This window comes from Netta rufina (genome assembly GCF_964035555.1).
Source record: "Netta rufina genome assembly, chromosome: 1".
Lineage (NCBI taxonomy): Eukaryota > Metazoa > Chordata > Aves > Anseriformes > Anatidae > Netta > Netta rufina.
This window is the reverse complement of record NC_140123.1, coordinates 57,042,318-57,060,120: the sequence shown is the minus strand read 5'-3', so window position 1 is coordinate 57,060,120 and position 17,803 is coordinate 57,042,318. Positions and strand designations below refer to the sequence as shown.

General features: G+C 33.8%; 1 protein-coding gene across 3 annotated transcripts in view; it reads left to right on the top strand.

The window, feature by feature from the left end:
* FGF14 (fibroblast growth factor 14) overlaps nt 1–17,803 on the top strand; it is a gene marked incomplete at both ends in the record, with an annotated part of 408,826 nt that overhangs the window by 295,911 nt on the left and 95,112 nt on the right. For 2 of the 3 annotated variants that reach the window (XM_084306183.1, XM_084306184.1), the window contains one exon: nt 9,287–9,397. The exons of the other annotated variant lie outside the window; for it this stretch is intronic. In XM_084306183.1, the coding sequence (XP_084162309.1) occupies nt 9,287–9,397 (111 nt within the window). The remainder of the gene's footprint in view (nt 1–9,286; nt 9,398–17,803) is intronic. 3 annotated transcript variants of the gene reach the window in all.

The following is a 17,803-nucleotide window of genomic DNA, read 5'->3' as shown; positions in this document are numbered from 1 at the left end:
GAAAATGTCTACTATTTCTTCAGCAGATCCCTTGTTAATTAGAAGTCCAAGACAACTCTTAGTTACACTGCAAAAAGAATTCCAGAGTATTCATGCTTTCCTACACACATTTTTTTTCCTAAATATTTAATGTATTTTATTAATATTAACAGTGCAAACTTCAGCTTGCCTTGTAGGACCTTTGTAATCTTACTTTATACAACATTTTAAACAATAAAGAAAGTTTCTAGCCAGTAACAAGTATAGAAATGCATTTGTTCTCCTTTCACAATGGTATTATCCATTCCACATTGGATAATTAATTATCCTTTAACCCTGACCTCATATCTTTAGAGTCCTATTTATACCTCCAGTAATATTACTTGTTCATGAAGAGGACTAAAATGTAGTTTGCATTTAATAGATCACATTTTGTTGGTATTTTATTACAAATATCTTCAGATAATGTTGGTGAGTTATGTGGTTTGGCACCGAGGATTTATGTTAAAGGATAACAATTAAATAACAACAACAACAACAACAACAAACATATTCAATGAAGGAAAATTTTAACTTTTTTTGAAATTTCATAGTTTACTGATCAATATTTTTATAGTAAATTCTGTCAGACATAAGCAACTAATCACTGTAGTTTATACATTGTTAAACATAAAATTAAAACTTAATTAATTAATCAAATTCCTTGGTAATTATTCATCTCCTTTTGAGTGATTTTCCTTTCAAGTATTAAATAGGTTTGTTTGCATTTGGTCACAAATTAATGCTTTTATTGTTTTATTAACCAGGAGTTTACATTTGTGTACTGAAATGTCAACTTCGATGAAAAAGAACGCAGAGTTGTGTTGATGTTGGCTGTCTGATGGGTGTCTTTAAATTTGCACTAACGTAAGCTCAGTCCACTCAAGCCAACTAAAATGGAAATAAAAACTTGTGATTTTTTTTGTAATTTTATAAAGTGTTGCAATGCATCTGTTTGTGGTGGTGGCAGTAGAAACTGAGAATGCTGCACTAAAGGATATTGGGAAACTGCTACATCTGAAACCTGGAAAGCCTTGTATGTTGTTCTGTTACCAAAGAAAAATGAGGCTCTTTGCTCTGCAATGAGTCGGTGACATACATTGCAAATCCTAGCTATTGCTTGTAACCAGATAAAATCTCTTTTGTGCCAGTTATTGGCAGTGTAATTTATCTGTTTGCCTGCACTTTTTAGGCTAGTCAGTAGAAAAAAAAATGTAAAATTTCTCAGAAGTGATGTGCCTTCTTTCGATGTTTTGTGCTATTGGCAAGAAACTAAAAGTAAATAGAATACAGTCTGTTCTTGAGGTGCACAATGCAGAAGTGATATTGCATATCTAAGCAGAGGGAATATACTGCTTCATTTTATGTGCTTTTGTGTATTCTAGCAAGAATTAAATGAAGTTAATAACAAGTTAAGGACCCCTGCCACTTGGTATTATTGAAGGAGTTTCCTCCATGTAACAATAGAAAATGGAATGTTGTTCAGAATGCAAATTATAAAGCTATCCTCTTTTCATTGAGCATAACCATGATAATTTGGAATACTTTTTCAATAGACTATTTATTTCCAAATTTAACTCTAAGTCAGTTTGTCAAAGAGATACGGACTGATTTCAAATATTTCATTGCTTTGTGATGCAGCATGCAAGGAGACCAATAATCAAGATGTAAAAATAAATGTGATGTTTAAACAGTTCATTCTAAAACTATGAAATATTTAGGAAAGGGAGAATCATACTCATTCTTTGGCAAGTTAGGTGCTGCCTGACATATATCTAAAGATGAAAAGATCATTTATGTCCATCCTATTGTGCTTACAGTGTGTACTGACATCTTCAGAAAAATCTCATTCTTAAAATCCACTTAGGCACTGATTTAAAGTGCAACACATTAGTCAACTTTTATACATAAATTAAATGGGAATAGAATCTGTCACATTGTGGTGCCTTGATATTTTCTGATTGTGACTAAAATAAGGTTTGTTTTTTTTTCATCATGGGGCGTTTTTATGGGAGGTTTACCAAAGTGGAGCCCATTGCAAAAATGAGGACACAAAAATTACTTAAACCCAGTATCCATTGTTTAATGTTTTTGTTTTCAAGAGGAATGCTGAGCAATATTTTGTATGATGTTTTATTGTCAGAAGTTAGAAAGAAGAAAACACTAGGTAGAACTAAGATGTTCAACTATAAAAATGCATCCTAAACAAAATAGTAGAAAATGTTTTTCCAGACAAGATGATTCATAAAACTTGATATTTTTTGTCTTATATAAAATTAAAAGGTTAAATAAAAAATACAATAGCAAAGCTGGTGTAAAATAGAACTTAGACAATAGAATTTTCTTATTACCATTTCAAAGTAAACTTTGAGAGCATGAGTATAGCTGTGCTATACTCACAAAGATAATTTTTAGAGTCAGTGGAAGGTGATGCCTGTTAGGTAACTGTTAATTCCATTTAAATGTTATTAGTGTTAACTGAGTAACATATCATCAGGTATTTTAGATAATGAGAAATGAGAGGTTTTTGAAATTTAGTGTAATAGAAGAAACATGGATCAACAGTAGAAGACAGTATTTAGGCAGAAAATAAAGTCATATGTTGCAAGATCAAAAATATTGGAAATGTACAATATAGTCCAGTAGGAAGATAAATGCAAATTATTAAATAAAGTTACTAAAATTAAACATGATCTGTCTAGAATATTTATTTGGAAACCGTGTGTTCTCTTAACAACCTAAACCTCTTCCCTTCCCATCCTGAAAAAAAAAAAAAAAAAAAAAAAAAAAAAAAAAAAGGCTGGTAAATGAGACTGTTAATAATTATGCGATAGATGAGTGTATTAAATCCGATCACCTTGTGAATTTGAACAGATAAAAATTATCCCAGCAAGAAGTCAAGTTGCTGTAGTTCTATTGACAATCATATTTGCTCACATAAAACCACATGGCAAAGAATTTCAGGATAAGTACTATTATTACTTATGGGAACAGGGAATAATGGAAACTATTGCTTTTCTGAGTTCACATTATATCCTTTTCCTTTTCGTTCTGAACAGAGCCAAAATTTTCTTTAAAAGACATTTTTCTTTAAATATTTTAATTAAGCTTTAGTTGGCTGTTGTGTATTATGAGATATTGAAATCATTAACACTAGAATCAGAGATGGAAAGTAAAACAAAACTAACAAGCAAACAAAAGATCAAAACATTGGAAACACTTAGTGACTGACAGGACAGTTGCAGTTATAAAGAAGTTGGGAGTGTGTAAGGCTTTTGAATGCAAGAGCTGTATCACAAACAGTTGAGTTTAATATTCAGAATGAACATGGGGGGCGGGCGGACACGGGGGGTTTTAGATGAGCATTTAAGTTTTTATCATTGTTAAACGAAGAACAAAATTTTGCATTTTGAACTCTTCATTGGTTGGATACTTGTTTGAAGAAGCCTTCTTTTGTGATTGTGTAAGGATCAAAAGATCCTTAAAGAGCACATTCTTTTCTGTGTGCTGGGAAACAGCAGGTTTTGCACCAAAAACAAAAAGAAAGGAGTATGATGTAGTTCTCTGTATTGACTGTACCTTTGCTTCTCAGTGCTGCTGGAATTAAAATATCAACAATATGCTTGCAAAGACAACTTTTTGATACTGGGAAAAGTGTTTCAACAGGAACAGGGATACTTCAAATGAGAATCAAAAAGTAATGAAACATTATTTTACATTAGATTTGGTCCCTCCTTCTGTAGCTGAATTACCTGTTGGAAAATGTTTCTAAATTACTGAGTAGTACTGACACATTTTAAAATTTTATATGATCTTCATACATTAATATGAAACATTAAGGAGTTCATGCACAGATGTCAATGAAGGGCTAGAGGCTGCCTTCAGCTATGATCTAGCACATAGACTCTAATGCCTCCTGTGGTGGGCAGTTAATTTACGATATAGAATGGCTTCAGCAGGAGAAACTGCAAGAAATCCCAGTCCAAAACTCCACACAACAGTACTGTCGGAATTCTTTTGTAAGAAGGTGACAAGCAGTGGCCTTTTACACATCCTGGGCCTCGAGTACTAGTTGGTAGGTCGGTGTAGAGGGGGTGAGACATGCCTGTGTTTCAGGTGGGCACTGTGCTTCACAACTTCCCAAGAAATCTGTGTGTTGCTCTTTGTTTCATTAGTTGTTGTTGTTGCTTTGTTTTATTGGTTGTTGTTGTTGTTTGGTTGTTTTTTGTTGTTGTTGTTGTTTTAATCCTAAAACAGGTTAGATACGGTTGTGGTTTTGTTTGTTTTTAATCCTAAAAAAGCTTAGAAGTGTTTTTAATATTTCAAATCAAGTATAACAGGAGAGAGAAGATTCTTAACAAATGCAGACTGTGTCAGAGAGAAAAAAAAAAAAATGATAGGCAAGTGACTATTGGATCATCAGAGAGCCAAAAAAGGTGGCTGGTTTATTCTGGACCAGCGTGAGTGGTATTTTTAGTACTTAACTATCCAAAAGTAAAAACTGCAAGAGGGAAATACAAATTATAAAGTGCAAGTAAAATGTGACAGACATGGAGCTACCAGTTAACATGAGTTTTATGCTATGCAATATGAGCACAATTTACCTATAAACACTGCTAAATACTCTAAATACATTTTCATGTGACTCATTGACGAACTTGTGACAGACTGGTAATTAACTGGTTAGTGTAGGTTATTCTCCATAAGAATGAGATTAAGCAACCATTAAGCATTTGTCTGCCACCTCAAATATACTGAGGTTATTTACTCAAGAGAGGGAGTAGGTAAATTATGCCAGGCTGAAACAAACAAACAAACAACAAACAAAACCAACAAAAAGCCCTCTGGTAAAAAATAAAAATAATTTTTAAAATATAACTGTAGTTTTAAGACTTAAACTTTTGCACCAAAAGCAAGACAAGGAGTTTCATGTAAAATTAAAACTTCAGTGTATTCTAAGGGATTCATTTTTCATGGTGTTAAAACACTATGGGCATACCTGCCATTGTTTGTAGCATTGTAAGTTTATCTACGTCTGAAATGAAAGGTAAATGCTATAACATGTTTCTAATGAGTTTGTAACCTTGTTTATTTTAAATCTATAAAATTTCTGAAGATATCTGTCCTGGCAGCATTAGGAGGAGAGGTGAGGGAAGAGGAGATGTTAAAAATATTCTGTTTATGTACAGAAAATATTTTTAATTTAAAACATCAAATGTCGTAATTGTTTTAAAGCAAAAGCTGTACTCAACTTGTCAAGACTTGATGACAAAACAGTTTTTGTAGCCACTATTAGAGAGAGAAGAGAAGACTACTTAATTAAACTCTATCTTTGTTGAGGACATCAGGCTACTGACAGAGTGTGCATGCTAACTGCAATCATACCTCCTGCTGCTGCCGCTGACAAGAGAAAGCAGCAATAAAAAGGGGCTGCAAGTGACTGCTCTTATGCAGGTTGCTGTGTAAGAGAGGTTTGGAAATGTGTTGATTTGTCCATTCAAGAGAACATTTCCAAAATTTTATAGGATTTCTCTAAACATTACAAGTGAGAATGGTTCTCTCCATGGTGGGGCATTGCATTATTGTCACACTGAACTGTTCAAAATCAGAAGTGCAGACCTAAAATAAGATCAATAAAAACCATTAGGAGATGTTGCATTGACTTTAAATTTTGACTCATGGTGAAGTGGGCTTTTTTTGTTGTTTTTTGTTTGTTTGTTCTTTTTGGCTGAAGTCAAAGTGCTTAGAATTTAATGTAAATTTTTTTTTTTTCATGTATTTGTCTGGATGACACAAGTAAGACTACCATAGAACCATTAACATAAAATCTATAATAAAAAATATGATAAATGGGAGCTATTTGATTAGATCATCCATTCTCATCCTGATAATTTGTGTTTTATGGTTGCGTTCTCTTACCATTTCCTTTCTCTTTCATGTGAGAAGAAAAAGGCATGTGTGGGGAGTAAAGGGTGAGGATAATTGCTTTTCTGTCTACCTGCATCAGCGTGGTGGGAGTTACAAGCACCAGGTATCGGGCACCTGAGGACAGGCAGCAGTAGGCTTTTGTTGGTATTACTGGGTGTTGCTATTAGCTCCTGCTTTCTAATGCACAATAAAGATAAATAAATAAGTGTGGTCAAGAAGGATTTGAGAAACTCATTTGCAAACTGTCTGAAGCTGAGACTGTTTCTGTAGTATTATCAACTGACAATAGATAGATAAAATGCTGTAACAATACAGAGACCAGAGGATTTCTCTGTACTGCTTGCTGCCCAAGTATCTCAAAATTGACCTGAAAGAATCATTTATCTTTCTGCAAGGTGAAGAGATGAATTCCTTGCCTGACGAAATTGTCTGTTTCTTCTTTTAAGATATTTAATCCATTTTCAGACTATATAGAGTAGGCATTTTGACTATTGCTTATTATGACTTGCATTGAGATTAATGAGTCATTTCATACAACCCCCTCACTAAATTTGGGTTAATTTTTCCTAAAATAAAAATAATAAAAAACAAAATAAAAACATATTGTCTTGTCAAATTCTCTCAGTATTTTGAGCACTGTTCAGCTTAAATATTTAGCTCGTCTCTTACTCTGATTTGTAGACCTGAAGTGTAATTTTAACTGAATATGACAATCAAGAACTTGTAAAAATTCTATGATTCTTTTTTTTTTTTATTAGTTTTAACCTTGAAGTAGAAAAGACCTTCTTAGGAGAATGGGTAAACAAGGTTCTAATAATCTGTAGGAAAAAAAAAAAAAAAAAGTAAGAAGAAAGTTGCAATTGCTATGTTTTGTGGGAAAAAGGACCTTTTTGTCCTTGTTTTGGTCTATAGAGACCTATATGGCATAATCAAAATATTAATTAATATCATGTTATTAGTAATAAATTCCAGCTTTGAATGAAATATTTGAGTGAAAGAGCTGTTTTGTGACTATTCTCTGACAACTAGAACTATTAAAACTGTATACAAATGAGATAAAACACAGCTGAGGTCCTCTTGTCTCATGTTATAATAGTTATTGTTTTGCTGTATTTGAACTTGAGTGAACAAATAAATGGGGGACTTATGCCCTTCCCCACCATATGAAGTCTGAAATGCTAGCTGAAATGCATAACTATTCACCAAATTATTTTCATTCAAATACAGTTTTGGATAGTTGGTAAATTTTGGTTTAATTTTAAGTAATGCTTCTGGAGAAAATATAGACATGATTGTGTGATTTCTTGTAACAAAGTAGAATTTATTTGAGAATTTAAAAAATAAATAGAATCACTATAAAGAATAACTTTGAAAATCACTTCTAAATTTTGCATTTTTCCTTTGTAGTGGTAGGTGTAAACAACTGGTGATAGTGAATTGACTAATTGCCCTCCTGTGGGATACTTTAAGCTAAGATCAGATTTAATTCTTGTTTGTTAGGTATAGAAACAGCTTTTCAAAATATTGATATTTTTTCCCTGTAAATACTTTTTAAAGCTCTGGTTATAATAATTTTGCCTTAGTTATTTTCTTTAGTCTTTTAAGATACAATGTCAGTATGTATAAAGCAAGTATGTTTAAAATTGTCAATTTGGAAGTGTGTACTGAAAGAATGTGATGAAAAGAATAGCACCTGTGTAGGAGGAACTCACTTTTAATTTTTAAATAATGAAAATATTTTTGGTTTGCCTGATATTGTTGATTAAGGCAGTACTTTCAAAGAAAATAAAATTTATTATATTTATATTTATATATATTAAATTGATTATTCTCGTATAAAGACAGCAATTTTTGCTAAAGTATAAATAAATCAAAATTTTCATTTAAAAGCAAAAGAAAAGTTTTAATGTTCTTGTTTTTCACAAAATACTTTATTTCTTTGCCTCAACAGTTTGTGTTAATATTTCTATGATATTTACAATTTAAACTTATATTTTTAATTTAGATGTGTTTATTGTTTCATATGACTTTGTATTTTCAAGAAAAATGTATCATTTTCATGCACATTTCATGGAACTCAGCTTCTGTAGAAAACTTTAGATCATTCCACTTAGAGACAATTTCATTTATTAGTGTTTATTTTCATTTTCCCTTAGGATACTGTAAGTAACACAGCATGATTGACTGTGAGAGCAATTATATACAAATTCAAGGAGGATTTTATATTCTAGCTACAGGTTGCATGAAAATCATTTCTGCCTTACTTAAAATTTCATCTCTTCATTTTACGTATCTGCCTCAAAGTCTTTGTGTTCATTACTGCAGAGCTAAGCATAATGTGATGTAGAAGCCTTTAATGCCAATGTCCCCAAAAGTTTATACCATATTGTACTGAATGGCTATAGTTGGGCCTAATAGTTTATGTTATCAATATTAGGAGCAGTATCACACGTGTAGCGCTGTTATTTTTTTTTAAGATGTGATGTCATTTTCTTCATCACTAAACCAAATCTTCAGCAGCTTAGTAAGTGGTTTGGTAAGGCACCATCCTTGAGATGAATCACAAAGTTGTTGCTTGGTAACACCTACTCAATTCTTGGCAAGTTTTACAATTGTAGGTAGCTTAGCTGTTCAGCTACCTGAATTCCCATTTAATTTTAGCTTACTCAGGTATTTTTATTGTTTGGTTTGGTTTTTCTTTTTTTTTTTTTTTTTTTTAATCTCATAAAGAGTTATGGCAATCACCTTGCCGTGATCGTGGCTGTTATTTCCTGGGGGATGGGAGCAGGTGAATCATATCTGCCTCTAGAGTGGTATCTTGGGATTTTCACAAAATATTGTACCAGATAAGTTTATGACTTCTGGTAGAGAGTGAAATGAGACAGATGCTTTCATGCACATAATCTTAGAACTTATGTGATAGTACAGTAAGTTACTAACAAGTATTAAATAAAAGTAGTTAATAAATTAATTAATTAATTCATTTTAATTTTGTAGGCTTCTGTAAGGTTTGCTGCTTGTTGCTGAAAGCTACGATTTTTGTAGGGCTTAATCTAGTTTAAGTCTTTTGACTATGGGTGTTTGGTGTATTCTATTTTTATGTTTGTTTTACCTCTGTTAATTGTAATTAAGGATGTTTAAGACAGAGAACAGGACATGAAACTGGCATGATTATACTCTGCAGAAAGATGTTTCTCCATCTCCATCAGGAACCATCTTGTTCTAGTACAACTTTAAGACAGCAATGGTGCTTCACAAAACTTCCTTCTACAGTGAGAGAAGTAGGGATAAGTCTTGGAAAAAGTTTTGAGGCTAGTGACAAAATATGTTTGTCTTTCAGATCCCCAGCTCAAGGGTATAGTGACCAGGTTATATTGCAGGCAAGGCTACTACTTGCAAATGCACCCCGATGGAAGTCTCGATGGAACCAAGGATGACAGCAGTAATTCTAGTAAGTGAATGTCATAGGGGAATGTCTTAATCGCACACGCAGATTGAATCATTCAAGTGTATACATGCAGACACACTTTTAATGTATTTGGAGGGTTTCTGATGTGTTTTGTCAAAAGGAAGAGGGTTCTGTCAATTGGAAGCCTAATAACCTCTGGCACATCTTGTGCAGGATGCTGGCCTAAATGTATTCCCTCTGAAGGTGTAAGTGCCAATGGATCTTGGGGGTGAGATATTTAGGCCAGTGTTGTCTTCTGATATTTTTATAAAAATGGTAAAATCATGTAATATTAAAAAAAAAAAATAAAACTATACATTTAACAGAAATTTATTGTTTTTGATTAAGTAACAACAACAACAACAACAAAAAAAGATAAAGGAATAAAAAAACATATTTGAAAATCTGATCATACAGGCACTGATTCAACAAAACAAATAAATGTGTGCCAAGCTATCAAAGTCCTGTCTAAAGCAGAGGCTGAAGTGCCTTGCTGAATTGGAGCTAAAGATCCTACAGTCTGTCCCTACACTAGCAAGAGTTCCAGTGATTTAAACAGGATTTCTGCCAGTGTGGGGACTGCTACAATTTTCAAAAATACTCTAAACAAGAGTGGTCTTGATGGGCAGTGTGGATCATTGCTTTGGCATTCTTTTCCTATGATACTGCCACATATTTTCATTCAACGGACATATATACATTTGATAACTTCAGCTGCAAATGTTAAACAAACGTATTCTTACTCTAGAAAAACTTGACTTTTAATTTTCCATTTTGAAAAGAGCATTTGTATTTTGTTTAGTTCAATTATAATGGAACATTTAAGCAATATTTCTATGTGGTCTTGGGGTCTATTTTAAGCACTTTAATACAAAGGATTTATCTATTTATTATGCATATATAAATAAGTCTTTAGTTCCCTCAAGAATGTTGGAATTAGGCTGCAGAAATTAAGGGATTTGAAGCTTCTGCTTTCTTTGGCAATGCTCCTTATTTTACTTGTTAATGCATGGCTGTCATTTTAACATATTTCATCAGCAGATAGCATGATCTTCCCTTATTGTTATATTATTTTTAGAATTGAGAAAAATAATTGACTAATCTATTTTGATGAATATTTCTCTCTCTGTGTTTGTTTTCCAAGTGTGTTTTTGTTTGTTTGTTTCCCCCTGTCCCTTGTTTTTTTTTCTTCCCATTTCCTTAGTGTGTTCATCTCTCATGCCCACTTCTGTACTGGACCAAATACTAAGATGTTGTACAGACAAGATTATTCCTTTTTAGAGAAGCTTTACTTATATGAGATCTAAGTAATGTGTCTTAGAGTGCAAGCTCCTATTTCTCTCCTTTTCCACTCTCTTCCTGTCTTTCTCTAATTTTCCACTTCAGTGAAAAGGTGTGTATGATGGCAAAAATTTTGGATTTTTTTTTTTTTTTAATCTTAGACATCTATGGATTTTGAATCTTTGCAAAGCTAGCCGATCATGCCTTCCTTTCCTCTTTTCTCTGTTGTCAGCTTTACAAATCTTCCCTTTTTTGTTTATTATTTGTCTTTTCTCTCCTCTCTTCCATCTCTTTCTGGATTTCCATTTGTCTGCCAGTCTCTTATTCTTCTCAGTTGTTCCAAAATGCAGAATTAATATTTTATAGAATAAATATTTTGAAACATAGAACTTGTCCAAAACCAACCAAATACCAGATATATTTTGGATGTAATCCATATAATCCATATTTTGGATAAATACTGTTAGGTAATATAATGTTTTAATTCAACATGGCTTTTAGGCTAAAGTGATTCTACAAAAGGATTTTTACTCTCTATCTGGTGTGCTTCACTGTTTATTTCTGCAGTAGTCCAATTTTATAGTATAGTTAGGTTACACCATAAAGATGTATAAAATCCATGTTGTTTGCCAGGAAAACATACAATCTTCACATTGAATTTTGCCAGTATATCGACTAGTATCAACAATGTATCAGCAGTTGAAAAGATTGATCCATCTGGTATAGTCATGAATATATGATTATGTGTACTTCCTTTGCACTGTCAATCTTTCTCCTTAGCTCTTTTCCATTCCCAGTCCATGACCTGTTGAACTTTTTATTTTCTATCATTTTTCTCTATTGCAGCATATTTTGTTTTTCCTTTTTCTTTTTTACTTTATAAAATAATTTTGTTGTGGATATAATTTCTCATCTTCTGATCTGTTATTTGGTGAGCTCTTTATCATGATAATTCATGTCTGAGAAAATAAGTAAACCGGTAAATAAGGTTTGGCAGCAGTAAAGGAAGAATCCTCCTGTGTGAGGGGAAAATTCTTCTGACCAGTGTGCTTGTAGTCTGCCTATTTAATGTACCCAGTGGGCAAAGGGATGGACATATATTAGCTGTTAATAGGACAGTACACTTACCTTGGTGGTGAGGAGGACTTCTGTTTGAAGTGTGTTTCATAAAAAGAGAGGTAATTGAGATTGCTGAAGGGCATGCATCTCTGCCAGGCCTTCCAGGCATGTGCTGCGCTATTCGTTGTCACTGCAGCCTGTGAAGCAGTCCTCATCACCTGCACAGCCTTTGAGTAGTTCACTGTCTTGAAGAAACCAAAGTGAGTGAATGGCAAGGGACAGAGAAGAGGATTTTGTTTTCAGCGAGGAAACTGTTTGAAGCTTAGTTATGGTTCTACATTTTGTGCTGTTGAAATTTCTTTTATCAAGCAGTAAAAGCATTGCTTAAAGTTAAAATTCCCTCAAGCGCAGGTCTTTTTGTACTCATTTTGTATGTATACCAGTAAACATGTTACATACTATTGGAGTCATGGTTATGGAGAGACAGTGCAGAGAAAGATCAAAATGTAGTCTGTTTAGACTGAGTGGTTACGTTAACACTCATTTTTGTCTTTAAAGCTAGTCCTCCTTAGTGGGGTCTTTTGCTGCTATCTGAAATCAAAATGAGTTGTGGTTTCAGTCAGCTGTTGAAGAGTAACCCATTATAAGGTGTCAATCATTGTGAATGGATTGATGAGTTTCAGTTTATTGTTGATATCTCTTTTTATGTATTTTTTAGGTAGTTATGTTTTGTGATAGAGTATGAACTAATACAGCTATTGGTTAATGTTGCTTAGTTTCCTTTTATTCTCAAAATAAGACTATTAATTTAAACTATCTTGTATGTACAGTCTGCATTTTTGCCAAACTCACAGAAATATGTGGAAAGAGGCTTCATTGCATTGATTCTTTTCTTTTAGCTGTTTTTTTCCTTCATTCAATGCCTTACAGTTTCTGGTATATGGTTTTTGTTTGTTTGTTTGTTTTAATGAAAGCAGGAGTGTCTGTGGTTAAAGTAGTAGACTTGGTTACTGTGATCTTACTCAGCAGGAGTAGTAGGAGTCATAATTTTTTATCGTTTACAGCAATTCTCAGCATTACTTGCTGAAAATTAAACATACTGGGGGCAGGTGCTCACAATGATCTCCAGGGACTTCACCATTATTGCTTTGGAAAACCAACCTATCGCAGAGAAACTATAAAGAAATAGATATCCATGTGCTCTTGGTAACAAGCATTACATTCCCCTCATGACTTCCCCATCCAGAAAGTCTCATTTTCAGGCTTTAGTTTATATTCAGCATTTTGTCTCACAAATGAAAGGTAGGTTTACTAGGAAGAATAATCAAATTTGAGAAACAAGCAATTCTAATTCTTTAATTTCTGAGTTTGAAATGCAGTGGCTTATTTTGATTCATGTGAAGACAATATGTGAACTCAGACAACCACTGAAAAAATTCAGCATTATGATATTTCCCATGATAATCTTCATTTTAACATTCAAATGTTGCTATTCATGCCTTGTATGAAATTACAGTAATATTTAAAATATATTAAAAAGGCATCACTCATTTTTAGCCCTATTTCATAAACAATAGGTGCCAAATTTAAGATTACCCAAGAAACTTTGATTTGGCTATGCTGTGCCCATCTTTTGGTTAATTATGCAACACCACACTTTATTTCTTTCATGACAACTGGTACCTAGAAGAGCTTACATTCAAGAAATCACGCACCCATTTAACATTCCTTTATTTTAATCTTTTAATGCATGCTCCTAATTCTCTGTTTATATCTTCCAAATGGAATGTAAAACTTTTAACTTTTTAATGTTTATCTAAGGTACGTACCACTAGAACATTTTGGTTTGAAGATATTAATAAATAATCTTTACAGCATCCTTGTAAGATAAAATAGATAATTAGAAATAAAGTATATAAGAATTAAAAAACAACACTTTTAATGCTTTTAAATTTGTGTTACTAAATTGAAATATTTTCAGTCTGAATTTTGCAGTACTGTAGTCTTCAAAGAATTACACAGGCATTTAGTCATCTGTTCAACACAACCTCTGGAATTTAGGAAAGCCCATTTCTCCTATCAGTATAGTCTTAGTATGACAGGATCAATGGAGGCCATGTTCAGCCACAATAAAAAGTGCATTTTAATTACATCTTGTGTTACATCTGTCAGGTAGAATGGGTTTGCTCCAAGAGAAATGGATGTACAGATCGCTAAATATCAACCTCCCTGCACTCATCATTAGTCTAAAAGATGTTCAGATGGAGTTGTTGTTTTTGCCTGTGGGCCCATAGATGGAAATATATTAAAGAAATACTTGCCTTGATCTGATTGCAAATTGCTGTGGAAAGTTTTGTTAATTGACACCAGGGCAGCGCACATGCAGAACGGACAGGAAGTTAATAAGCCTCATGCAATTGGTTTCTAGCAAGTTTCTTGAGAAAAGAAATGATCTGTAATGGCAATTTTCTTGTAGCTATGTCAGTCATACCTACACAGACTTTCACAGGGATATTTAAATATCTAAATTCAGACATTTCAGATTTAAAGTTAATATACTATGATGGCAACACAATAGGGGGAAATAGGGAAAATGAAGCGTTTACATTTTGCTCAAGTAAAGGAAGGATTTATTACTTATCAAAAAGAGGGCTTTTACTATAGCTTTGGCTAAAACTTTTGAATGATCAGAATCCAACTCAAATTAATGCCAGCAAATCTCCCCCCTGATACCTAAAAGAGTAACAATGAAAAGTTTTCTCTTTTCTGGCCAGTTGTTGCGGTTGACTGCCCTCTGCCTCCATGTTCTGATCTTGTATGTGATGAAAGTAGGCTCGCAGGCATAAGAAAAGGAAGTAAATTCATCTGCTTTACAATCATGGATTAGATGGAATACAAAAGAGACACACAAAAAAAGAGCACAGGCTCAGAGCTTTGGAGGAGAAAGTGTTTTACTTTCACCATTTCTGTCTATTGGTTCTCTTGATTTCCCTGATGTTCCCGCCTCTTATTTGCAGGTGGATTTACCAGGGTTTATACTTAAGCATAAGAGAATTGAGTACTGTGCAGATTTGTATTTTCTTGACTGATTAAGAGTGCTGTCTCTCTCAGCATATCAGTGTACTCATTGGGCTAGGTTCAGAAAAATCAAGATGTTCAGGGACCTAACTCCCCATTTATTTTTGGTTTTGGATGATTGTCTAAAAGACGGACAGAAGCTAGGGGCATAATTATTTTTTACCACCACTTAGGTAAGAGTAGAGCTTTGGCTGTGCAGATCTGATAAGCCAGCAAACTGTGGAAAGCTTTCTGCTTTTATAAGGCAGGTTCTTATTAGAGTGGGGAATAACACAAGAAAATCCTAGAAAGGTTTGAAATTTGCAGTTGGACACCGAAGTCTTGCTCGTGTGGAGTATGGCACAGCCTGGCTGTGGAGGAAGGTGATTTTCCTTTGGCCAGCTTCAGAGCATGTAAAAATCACATGCCCTACATTACTGGTGCATGCTTTGCTGATCTCAGTGTGAAGCACATTGCTGAGCATTTATCAATCAATAGTAGACTAGCCTCCCTACTTTCTCCAAAGTCTGAAAGCTTTTGTGGTAAATACTGAATATTTGGTATGTGCAGAATTACAGCAATTCATATCACACTCTAAAATTTTATGGTCTTACACTAATTACAGCAGCTCATACTATCTCTGATTAATAGTTGGTGGCAGTAGAAGATACATTATGTCCCCTCCTCACTGCTTTCTAAATTCACCAGCATCTATAAGCCACTCCAGTAATTTTATAGGTAGCATAAAACACTACTATATTACAGGCTACTAATTTTTCTTCAATGTGCTTTTTTTTTTCTTTTTTCCTGTTTTTTTTTTTTTTTTTCCTATTTCTGCTTTTTTATTTTATTTTATTTTATTTTATTTTATTTTATTTTATTTTATTTTATTTTATTTTATTTTATTTTTTATTTTTTTTTTTTTAATGGGTAGTATAGTAAATGAAGTGTACATTCCACAAGTTTTGACAGAAACTCTGTAATTTAAGTTTATTTTTCACTAGCTTTTCATTTTGTGTGTGTGTGTGTTTTCACCTTTTTCATAATAAAAATATTTGTTTTTTCTTCCTGACATCCCCTAAATATTTGCTGCCCAGCCTCTATAGGGTGCTCATGTCCAGGTATATCCTGGAATTTCTTTTCTTCTAGAAAGAAAACAAAATTAGCTGCCTCTCTGTCCATTTCTGTTTCATTTATTTCTTGGTCCTTTCAGCCTGAGTAAAAAGGCCTGATGGTAAATTCGCTCCAAAACCTAGTTTTACTGTGACAGACTCACCCTACACCACCCTGTGTAGTGGTTTTTCTGTTTTTCACATCGTTTCATTTGAAGGTAATAGCTATTTTTTAAAACTTCCAAATTATATTGAACATTTGAAAGCCTTCAAGTCAGGTAGCGCTTAACCTATATACTCGTAGGATATCTTGTCTGTTACTACCATATTTCACTGGTTTACATTTATCTTTTATAAATTAGAGAGGGAATCTTGTTTGTATGCAGTATTTTTACAGAGACCAGCCCAGTAAAAACCTAACATGACTGAGACTTTCAGAAATTACTGAAATTCAAATACTACATATTTGTGCTAATTCTTATGTGATTTCATCTCTTCTATTTTTCTTTGTAAATCCATAACTTTTCTGTTTGTATGAAACTTCTGTTCCATAACTTTTCTGTTGTTCCAGAGTTTTTTTTAATACAATTTTCTTTCTACAGGTGCCATGACAATTTCTGGCTCACTTTTTGACTTCCTAAAAAGAAAAAAAAAATCTTATGGAACTATGTCTTTTTATACATGAGAATATTCCAGAGAATGTTGCTGTTGCTGAGGAAAGGGTGTTAGGGTGTTTTTTTCTTTTTTTTTTCTTCCTTTTTTTTTTTTTCCCATCCACTTCTATCTTTAAATTATAATAGTCTATCCATATGTTTTCTCAGTTGTAAAGATTTGATCAGCTTTATCAGCTTTTGCTTTGATCAGCTTTATCTGTGACTTTATGTCCTTAGATGACCCAGGAGTTTTCACATTTTATGAAAATACACTTAACCACTGCAAACATATTGCCCTTTTTCTCTTGATTTGGGCTTTACCACTGCCATTCTAATTACAAGTAGCCTCATAGTGCACACTTTCTGCTTGCACTTATGGATGCTATTCCTGCAGTTTGAGGAACTTAATGTAGGTATTACTGTGTTCCTGAGACTTGGCTTGGTACAACTATTATCTTTGCCTACATTTAACACAGTGGTTGCACTTCTGGTTTTCATCCAAGTAATTGTGAATCCATGACTCATCCACAGTGAAAAACTGCTCAGCACATCCAGGTTTTTCTTCAGAGACTGTTTGATGTGTGCTTTGCGTTTGGTTTCCTGATATGAGTTAGTAAAATTAGTATAGGTGTGTTTGCTGGAATAATTCTTAGAACAAGAATTGGTCTGTGTCTTGTTTTTCTAACACAGGTAACTTCAGTGAATGCAGTGCGCAGTCTAAAAGATTTGTTGAAGAATATTCTAATCTTCTGGCTGTGATTCTAGATCTGAATTGTAAATACCATTTAGCTGCTTGTTCTTACAATGCACAACTGTATTGTGCTTGCAATGCAGAAATCCAACCATATCCTGTGTGAGAAGAAGTAGGTTGAAGTGAGGTAGAAGTAGGCTAGTAGGTTGAAAGAGGTGATTCTCCCCCTTGACTCTACTCTCATGAAAACCCACTGTGTTGAGCTCTGGGGCTCCCTGCGCAAGAACACGTATCTGTTAGAGTGGGTCCAGAGGATGGTCAGAGCTCTGGAGAGGTCTCCTATGAAGAAAGGCTGAGAGAGCTGGAGTTGTTCAGCCTAGAGATGAGGAGGCTCCAGGGAGACCTCAGTGTCCTTCCAGTACTTACAGGGGACCTACAGGAAAGATGGGGAGGGACTCTAAGTGAGGGAGTGGAGTGACAGGACTGGTGGTTTTAAACTAAAAGAGGGGAAATTGAGATTTGCAGGAAATTCTTCACTCTGAGGGTGGCAAGGCAC